The sequence below is a fragment of the Gadus macrocephalus genome, chromosome 7, assembly GCF_031168955.1.
Source record: "Gadus macrocephalus chromosome 7, ASM3116895v1".
Lineage (NCBI taxonomy): Eukaryota > Metazoa > Chordata > Actinopteri > Gadiformes > Gadidae > Gadus > Gadus macrocephalus.
The window spans coordinates 13,477,641-13,488,271 of NC_082388.1; the positions used below are offsets into that span (position 1 = coordinate 13,477,641).

General features: G+C 47.9%; 1 protein-coding gene across 1 annotated transcript; it reads left to right on the plus strand.

The window, feature by feature from the left end:
• Positions 1-6,301: 6,301 nt before the first annotated feature.
• Positions 6,302-9,962, plus strand: LOC132460911 (ras-related protein Rab-39B-like). The gene is made up of 4 exons (XM_060055888.1): positions 6,302-6,623; positions 7,249-7,475; positions 7,995-8,265; positions 8,642-9,962. Exons 2-4 carry the CDS (start codon positions 7,261-7,263, stop codon positions 8,795-8,797), a joined length of 642 nt encoding a protein of 213 aa, XP_059911871.1. The 5' UTR covers positions 6,302-6,623; positions 7,249-7,260; the 3' UTR covers positions 8,798-9,962.
• Positions 9,963-10,631: the final 669 nt, after the last annotated feature.

Sequence of the window (10,631 nt, forward strand, 5' to 3'; positions counted from 1 at the left end):
AAAAATGAAAAGCGAGTAATTTATTCTAAAATGCATGGACTGTTGCTCTCTGCTGAAATAGTGTCGGGGAAAAGCCAAGGTCAAGAGCGATTTACAAACCGGAGTTCCGACGGAGGGAATCTATGACCCAGCAGAACCGTCCTTTGTGAAGCTTGAGCTATGATTATGGCTCATTATTATCCCATTGGCCCTTTGAACATCAATGCATGAGCACATCTCTATTTAGGTGAAACGTTTTTCGTGCAAGAGTATAACATGCTTATACATTTCAATGGTAGTGTGTGTGTGTGTGTGTGTGTGTGTGTGTGTGTGTGTGTGTGTGTGTGTGTGTGTGTGTGTGTGTGTGTGTGTGTGTGTGTGTGTGTGTGTGTGTGTGTGTGAGGATGAGGTGTGTGTGTGTGCGTGCGTGCGCGTGTGTGTGTTAGTGTGTGTATATATTATGTTGCTGGCCAATAGAAGAGGAGTAGCTTGAAGACACTGTCCTCAATGGCATACAGATGATGTCAGAGTGAACTGGGACTAAAGGGGTTTGGCAGACACAGACGACAGCACCCCGGTCCCCAGGGAACAGAGGCAGGAACACACATGAGACGGGCCGTTATCAGACACAGAACGCAGGGGTTGGATAAACCATGTGTTTCAGCACTGCTTCAAAAGGAGCCGGATATTTTGAGGATGAATTCGAATGACAAAACAGCAGCAGAACGGCCAGACACTCATATGCCTTCAGGAGTGAATAAACAGAGATTTGGGGATGGTCCTTCTGTTGTCCGTTGAGTAGCTGAGCTCCACCTCATCCCCTCTGCAATGTCAACTGGTTTTAGGACGGAGCGATTTTTGAGTTGTTGTAACATTTAAATGGTGAATGGCTGTATTTCTGTTGGGCTTGTAGAACCTGTCTACACGCAAAGCACCTACAACACGCCTCTCATTCAGCCCGTCATACACACATTCACGCACCACGCCTCACAACACATTCACATTCCATTAGCGCAGCAGCCCGCTCATTGGGAGCAGTTGGTCTTAGGTGTGTTGCTCATAGACGCCTCGACAAGGTGACCGGCCTCGAACCTGCAACCTCCCGGGGTTGTGAGAGAACCTGCTACCTGCTGAACCCTTAACCACATCTCTGTTCCCACTCCCTGTTCCACTGGTCTTTCCTCAATGCTGTGAGAACCATATGGTGGAGAAATGTTCATATCTACAATTACAATTAGGGCATTTAGCAGATGGTTAATACACACATTGACACACCGACGGCAGAGTCAACCATGCAAGGCGACAGCCAGCTCGTCGGGAGCAGTTAGGGTTAAGTGTCTTGCTCAGGGACACGTCAACACTCAGCTAGGAGGAGCTGAGTGGATGATTTGTGAAACAGAAGGGAAGTCTGAGGTCGAGGGACAGAGAGACCTCATGTTAGGCAACAAAGCAGTTGACTCCAGGACTCTTCGTGCTCAGAGTCACACACACACACACACACACACACACACACACACACACACACACACACACACACACACACACACACACACACACACACACACACACACACACACACACACACACACACACACACACACACACACATACACACACACACACACATACACACACACACTCACACAGACGCACACACAGACGCACACGCACACACACACACACACACACACACACACACATACACACATGCACAATGACATACAAATACACGAGAACACACACACATCCCCAGCATTGGACATACAGGATAAAGGACACCCTGTGCCTGTTCGCCTCTTCTTCTCCTCTCCTTCCTGACGGATCAGTTCTCTCCCCATCTCAGAGCCACAGGAGCAGATCAATATGTAGTTAACATATTTCACCATATGGGTCTGTTAATTAGGGCCAGTTTAAGGGGAAGACTAACCGCATGACTTAAGTCCAAGTGAAACACAATAATGGGACTAATTTCTCTCTCTGTTGTGCACATCACATCACAACAGCACTATTTCAGATGATCACACTCTACCTTATCAAGTCTGATGTATGTTAGCATCATCACCATGACAGGAACATGCAACAGCAGCACATTTTATAACATATTTGTATATTTTCCATTTCAAATGATAAAGCGGTAGAGGACAGTGTAATACTTGTGGATTAATATTCAGTACTTCTGGGAAGGTTGCATCCTGCTGTTCATCACTGCTAAGGCCTCATATTGCTGCAGGTTCACCAACAGAATGGCCCTCAGAGTGCTTCTTACTGCTGTTGTTGGACCTATTTCCAGTAGAACATGATGTAACTAACATGGAGGCTAAACCTAGGACGAGTATGATAAGTTCCTTTGAGACTTAATCAACAGAAAGGTGAGAGAAGACCCATGTGCAGGGGCCTCACTTCCTGTCGGACGCAGGTTCAACTATACAGTCACATTCTCATTTGGTCATGACATTCAAATTTGAGACCACATAAGACTGCTTATGTGTTCTTGTGTAGCGTAGCACGCTATAGCCACTGTGTGTGGCATGAGGCTGGCGTTAGAGCAGCAATACGGGTAACCCGTTTAGCTGAGCTAAAGAGAACATCTTCTCAGGTTCTTGCCAGTGTTTTTGTCCACCTCTGCAGGCGTGGAGTCCTCTGATAGGCTCAGAGAGGGTGGCGCTGAGTGGAGGCGGAAAGCTTTAAAGTCTGGGGTTGAATGGTCAATCACTTCGTCCCATGTGTTTTCCTAACCTTTTCTCCTCGACCTCGATGGAAACCGTCATGAGGTCAACAAACGAGAAGGACCGTTCATGAGGACTTAGGAAATGACCACGGCAGTGCTGAGAGAATCCGACTGCACCTACACTACTTGATGATGCGACGGGAGTTGTTATGGACGTGGGTCCGCCCTGGTGGAGGTATATGTCCCGAAGACAGACGGCTTAAAGCGCTGTTGTTTCATGCAGCCTTCATAAACGCGGAGAACCCGGTGATGATATAACTTCCTTCCCAGGGTTGGAACTGAGATAAAAATGGAATATTGGCAAAGGTGAAAGGAAAAGCTTGTGACATTATGAATGGTTGCTCACCCTCCTGTCCCTCTCATAATCATCCACATGATTCCCAAATGGTACGATTGTATGGAAATAATTGTCTGCAAATTTTGTTGATGAATAAGACGCAGAAATAATTGGAGAAGATTAAAATACTCCACTGGTATTCCCTTGCATCTTTAACTGGGAGCTGTAGGCTGTGGCTGAGGACGTTCCACTAGACTTATGGCGTTTCCATGGTCTGTGGAATGTTACCAAGGATTTAAACACTGCAGATCTCCAGAAGACCTAGAAGTCATTACCCAGGAGCCAAGGAGACACGCTTGGTTTGGTTTGGTTTATAACAGGGATATCTGCCACCTCCTGAATCTCTCTCTCTTCCATTGGTCAGCTTTATTCATTGATTGATAAAAACACACAAACCCCCACACACCTTGGCAGAGGTCTTGAACCAGGCCACCAAGTGAACCAGGCCACCAATTTTTCTGCATCACCGTAGCTCTTCAACCGTCCTCTCCCTTGACGGCTACCAGGTCTGACTTGTTGACCAGAATCCCAGCTGGAACAGGCCTTCTCTGACCTGACATCACCCTCAGGGGAGAGGACGGTTGAAGAGCTACGGTGATGCAGAAAAATAAATCAATGTTCCCAGCCTAGTGAACCTACCTGCAGGAGTCCTTGAGTAAGACGTATAGCTCCTCCTTAATAACCTGCATCTCAATCCACAGCAAGTTGTTCTGGATAAAAGCCTCCAGAAAAGGAGCTCCTATAGCTCTGTTTCACCCCCCCAACACGTTCACACCACGCCACTGGCGCCTGACTCATACTACCTTCCCCCTGTGAGCCCTGGGCTTCCAAACTCTTACCTTTATAATGATATACACTCTTCTAAACCCTGGCCAACCATTTTGTAACTAAAGGACGCTAAAAATTGCGTGTCATACAACCTGGAAATGAATGTATCACTGAATGTGCCAAGGCCTGCCACCAAATACTTAAAGGTAGGAGATTCTTCTCCTACCTAAGCATCAGATGAGTGTTTGATATTTATTATAGTGCTCTTTCTTCTGTTTCCTCTCTACAGCGCTCCCACTCAACAACCTGCACTAGCTTCCACAAAGTAGCAGCAGGTCGCCGTGGGTCGTAGTCATGGGTATAACCTCTCCTCTCTATCGAATCTGAGCTGGAACTGTCTTCACTTGCTCTTCAAATAGTGTTTCACAACCTCTTGGAGTAGTGCTCCACCCTGTATGATCAGGTGTCGAGCTAACATCAGCTGTTAAGGGGTATGAACCCAGCCACAACCTAATCCATCAGATGCTGCCACTGCAGACCACAATTGAGTCCCCAACCTTCTTCAATTGTAGTTGAGGAACGGCTCCTTATTTCTCTGCATTATAGGGCATTCAAGGCATAAAGGAGCAGGTGAAAGAGACCGCTGAGAGGGCACGATAGAGAGGGAGGCTGAGAAGGTGCAAGAGAGATAGCATAAGAGTGCAGGAGAGAGGGAGAGAGAGAGAGAGAGAGAGAGAGAGAGAGAGAGAGAGAGAGAGAGAGAGAGAGAGAGAGAGAGAGAGAGAGAGAGAGAGAGAGAGAGAGAGAGGGAGAGGGTGTAGAGAGTATTCAGTGTAGAGCATACAGGAAGCCACTAGAGGGCGTATATACATAGCAGTTCCGGGGATACCCTGGTCTGACCTTGAAGTCCAGGTCATTTATACACCTCTCTCTCTCTCTCTCTCTCTCTCTCTCTCTCTCTCTCTCTCTCTCTCTCTCTCTCTCTCTCTCTCTCTCTCTCTCTCTTTATCACGCAATCTCTCTCTATCACACTCTCTGTCTCCATCCCTCTCTCTCCATCCCTCTCTCTCCATCCCTCTATCCCTCTCTATATAGTAAATAGTAGGCTATCTGCCCATGTTAAGTAGGGAGGGATGGTTATGCAACGAAATGTAATGCATGCCCCTACGATTTTCTTTATTTTTCTAGCAGCTATCATGAAATGAGGAAAGAACAATAGAACAGGGAATTTTTCTAAAAAGTAAGAACACAGTTTCTCCACACTGAAACTATTCAAATAAATAGCAAATAGCACTTGTTTTGCACTTCGTTGTACCCTGGAGTTTTTTTTCACATTGACACACTGTATTTGTACCCTGTACTGTATTTTTTATTGCCCCTCTTGCACGCTTGTACAAAACATATGTTTAGATGAGTTTGATGATTTATGGCATAAGCTCCATCAATTTAAGATAGTTTGACAGAAAAATACCGACTGGTGAAGTAATGAACTCTTGTACAAATTAAATGATTGATGATTTTAAAGTGAAACAAAGTTTAGAATCTTTAAATATATTTTTTGGCCATTTTATTTGTGCCCCTCTGGTTAAACACTGGCCCTTCCTTTCCCCCCCTAGTACACCCCATTTCCACTGCAGGGTGCGGAACGGATCGGATCGCAAAGGTGCGGTAGGGAGGGGGCGGTATAGCCCAGCTCAGTTCCGAGGTCGCGTTTCCACTGCCGACAGTACCCTTGGTGGTAGCCCGGATGTCGATCGCCGCGGCAGCTACGTAAACATCGTAAACAACGTCTTCCTCCGCAAGAATGCAGACGAACGTCTCCACCTCCTTGTTCGCCCAAGCAAGCTTTTTACGCGACATGTTAATTGTAAAGAATAATACCTTGAGGCTACTGTTTGTTTGTTTTTATCCCCGCGTCACCCGGAAGTGACGATTCTGTCGACCAATCAACGGAGGGGGGGTGTAGCTAGAATTCCAGGGTACCCTTTCAGGCGTCTGGTCTCGTTTTGGGTACCGCAACGGAGGAGTCCCTAGAATGGGGTCGGAACGGGTACGGCAAAGTCCGGGTCACGCCCACTTTTGGCAGTGGAAACGCGATCCGACCCGCACCTTTGCGATCCGATCCGTTCCGCACCCTGCAGTGGAAATGCGCCATAAGTCTAGAACCGCCACTACCTGGGGTTCAGAGTCGTTTGCATTCAAAAACTATTTCCCATGTTGAGTGAAGCCTGGTTCTCCACAAACAACCAAATTAGTAAAAAAAAAAAAGGCTTTTCATCTTGAGCTAATCCGAGAAGACCAAGGATTTAGCCAAATGAAGAAATTGCCAACACTCATATCATATACGTTATTCTCACTGTGCTTAAAGGCCGATGATCTTCGTTTTCTACTCATATTGGAGTCCTCCATTCCGCCCCCTCCACTTTATCCTATCTGAAAATGCGCAGCAGCTTTTATAATCTTACTTTGCGCTGATGTGGTGCTCGTTACGGTAGTGGTACTGATGATGAGGCTGGGCCAGTCAGGAGATGTGTGATGCTGGATGTTTTTCTTCTTTCGCTGATGCCATTTCATCGGCGAAATCTGTCGTACATATCAGGGAACTATAAGCATTTAAAGCGTCAATTCGAAACTAAAGAGCCTTCCCCTTTTCGCGATCAACATATTGTAAGGTTGTTAACCATCTGGGATTCCCCGGTGGATGAATTAATCGCAACAGCAAAAGCATCCGCGTACAAAGGCGAAAGTGTTACAATGGGGATTGTTTTTTCGAAGGACTGATAAGATAGGCTGTATCGTATACGAAGCAAGGTGGGTTCACGTACATTGATTCAGGCTGAATGTAGAAACAGACATCGAGTGTCAAAGCTGAGCTGTAGTGCAGCTTAGTTTTAGTTTCGTTATTTGAAGGAGAAGCTAGGCTACACCTGTCGGACATGTGAACGCTGACCGTGTGGCACACATTTTTATTTCAACAACTGTTTATATTTGTCGTGATAGCTTATCGTGTTAATTTATCGAGTGGTTCTTTATTGGGGGTCGGTGGGGGTCTTCTTCTACGCGACAACAAACGTGTCCACATGGGGGCTGCTGTTGATCGGGTTGGAGAGGAGTGGCTTCGACCTGCTCCGATTTCACGCCAACCCAGTAAACATTGTGGGCAGTAAACTGGGCGTAGAGTCCCGACGAGCAGCCTGGCATGAGACGGCACGCACATGGTGCTATGGTGCGCAAAATGGATCATAATGAATCCTCTCGTCTCGAAGCGTCGTGCCGTGTGGGCAGCACACCGCCAGCAAGTTGACCCAGGATGGTGTTGTCGCCTGTAGACAGGCGTCGTGTTGGTGGCTGCACCACCACCACGTCATCAGAACTCCTTTACACCCTTACTCGTTTTCACAAAGTATCGCCTGTCTTCTCGTTGTATAACACACAGACCCGGTGAGTTATGGAGACCATATGGCTTTACCAATTCCGCCTGATCGTGATCGGAGACTCCACCGTGGGCAAGTCGTGTCTGATCCGGAGGTTCACCGAGGGTCGCTTCGCGCAGGTGTCCGACCCCACCGTGGGGGTCGACTTCTTTTCCCGCCTGGTGGAGATCGAGCCTGGGAAGAGAATCAAGCTGCAGATCTGGGACACCGCCGGGCAGGAGAGGTTTAGGTAAGCTACACAAGGACGACTCTTTCCGATCTCAGGTCCTATTAAAATCATATGGGATTTTGGTTTTGTGTTGTAGGCCTCTGTAATTTGGTTTTGTAAAGACAGCAAAGCTATCTTGAATAACACCGACCGAAACCTTTTTCACATTTTTGATGTTGAGATAATGACACAATAGGAACTGCTTTAGAATGCTTCTGCTGTTGGTTACTTTACTGCTCCACTTTGACTCTCTTTGACTCCAGGATCACCTTTGGTCTTTGATCATTCTTTAGGCAGAACTATATGACCTTGGGTTGAGTCATAAAGAGACTCATTAACTCATTAACCCTGGTGTGACTCTGACAACCATAACCTCACACATATAGAGGGGTGGGGCTGATCCCTAGCATAGTAGCAAATAAAGTGTCTTCCACTGAAACCACGGAAACCACTTGAGAAAGGAAACCTCTGGTTTTGTCTCCCAGTAGATACCTCACCAGTGGGTGCGTTGTGGTTGTTGCTCCGTTGTCTCCTGCTCAGGTCCATCACCAGGGCCTACTATCGTAACTCGGTGGGCGGGCTGCTGCTCTTCGACATCACCAACCGCCGCTCCTTCCAGAACATCCACGACTGGCTGGAGGAGGCCAAGAGCCACGTCCAGCCGCACAACATCGTCTTCCTGCTTGTGGGTCACAAGTGCGACCTGGAGGCCCAGCGCCAGGTGACCCGGCAGGAGGCGGAGAAGCTGGCCGGCGTCTACGGGATGCACTACGTGGAGACGTCAGCGCGGGACGCCATCAACGTGGAGAAGGTGAGTCCACGGCTCGCCCCCATTCTGTTGAGTCACCTTTCTGGATGGTTCCTGTTGAGGCTGGGACCTGAAACGCACTTCACCTGGGAATAAAATGTCCGTGTGGGGTGCCCCGGTGGCTCACTGGGTAGAGCGAGTACAATATAGATTCATTCCTGAACCCAGCGGCCCTGGTTCGATTCCTGCCTGTGGTCATTTACCGCATGTCCTCCCCTCTATCTGCCATACCTTCCCCTCTATCTCACTCTATAAATAAATAAATCGTTCAAAACAACGTGTTTGTTCTGTCGTCAGCACTGTCCCCACAGACCTCTGCTGTGACGGTCGTGTTGGTCCTCCTGACCGGCCCCCCACGGCCTGTTCTTGTGTTTCCCAGGCGTTCGTGGACCTGACGCGGGACATCTTTGAGCTGGTGGGCCGGGGGGACATCCAGATCCAGGAAGGCTGGGAGGGCGTGAAGAGCGGCCTGGTGCCCAACACGGTGCACTCCTCCGAGGAGGTCACCAAGGGAGACCGCCGCTGCCTCTGCTGATCGGGCCCCTGATCGCCGCCCCCCTCCCCCCCCCCCCCCCCCCCCATCCTCCCCCAATCAGGACCTGCTCCACCATGATGTACTTTAACTTGACGGCCTACCAGGAGAACGGACCCCTGGAGCTCAGTCTGCTCTGTGAACAAAGTAGAAACGGGGGGAGTGTTGTTGTTGCTGTTGTTTGTTTTCCCGGGGGGGGGGGGCTGGGTTCCAGGAACATGGACTTGCTACCGAGGAGCTCCTGTGGGATTTTGATGGAGACCAGACAACTACAAGGGCCCCTCTTTCCACCGTGGCCGGAGGAAGGCTCGGGGAGCCCCCGGACCCCGCCTTCGTGAGGTCTCCTAGTAAAGACGGACCTCATGTTTCCCTGGCCGGTGTTTGATACACGGTCTGCATGACGGTGAACAGCAGCCCTGACCAGACCCGACGCAGTACACCTCCTGCTTCACATTATATCCCACCTGCTGTATAGGAACACCTGGAGTGTCCGTGACTCCCTCCACCAACCCCTGCACCTCCACATTTCTGCCCCATTAGAAGTGAAAAGAATTGATTGTACAAAATGTCCATACAGATACCTATGGTCGTGATTCAATTGAGATCTGAGCGCATCAAGTTGAGCCATGCTTCTGCCCACACACACACACACACACACACACACACACACACACACACACACACACACACACACACACACACACACACACACACACACACACACACACACACACACACACACTTAAAAGAATCAGATCAGCGTCACCACTTGTAAATATCTGACTGTTCTCTGAGATCAGACTGGCTCGGCCCACTGAGCGTCATGAGGAACACCTGGGGTATGGATAACGTCTGGAACGGCTGCTGTGTCTGTAAGAGAGACAAGAAGGAGAGATATGACCCATCTGACTGCCTACCTGGTCAGTGCATGTGCATCCTAAGTATAGTACACTTTCAACCAAGTGTTCTCTGTGTGTGGGTGTGGGTGTGGGGGGCGGGGGGAGTTGTGTGTGTGTGTGTGTGTGTGTGTGTGTGTGTGTGTGTGTGTGTGTGTGTGTGTGTGTGTGTGGGCTGGTAGGAGTCGGGAACTGGTTCTGAATGCCTTGTGAACTTGCCCATCATATTTGGGCAACATATTAGATAATAAAATGCCCATATTATAACTCAATATGACAATTTTTGTTACACTTCTGACCCCCCCTTCTCCACACACAGACACAAACTGTTTCCTGTGTTCTGTTCCGTCTTACCATTGTACATTTACATTTACTTGTTTGTCTGATAGAAATCTAGTCAATGTATGCATAGTTTTTCCTTCCCCATAGATCCCAGTATGTGAACCAGTACAGAAGTAGTAGCCAAAACCCTTGATGCTACTGTTGGCCTGGCCTGTTGCCCTTGTGTCGGTGCCTTGCTAATTTGGCTCATCGAGTATCAAAGCATAGTCCCCTGAATTATCACATTTTAGGAGATTTGATTCTGATTCACTGGGTATTTCTTCATGCAGATAAATTAATTTAGGATGAATTTAAGAAGATGGACTTCAAAGCAAAATGAAAAAAAAAGATTGATTAAACACTGCAATCTTAAGTCTCTAGATACTTTAGGTTCACCTCGCCCCTACTCATTGCATAACCCCTGAACACATTTTATTATTCCAAAGAGATATCTTGTATTTTTGATATAGCATTATAGGTAACCTTTACTTGACCACCGACATAATACTCATGGAAATTAATATTTAAGAGTGAGGATGATTCATTTGTAAGTGTTGGACAATATGCTGACTGAATAGGGATCACAGATGAAGCTCACATCTTTGTGTATGATTTGAACT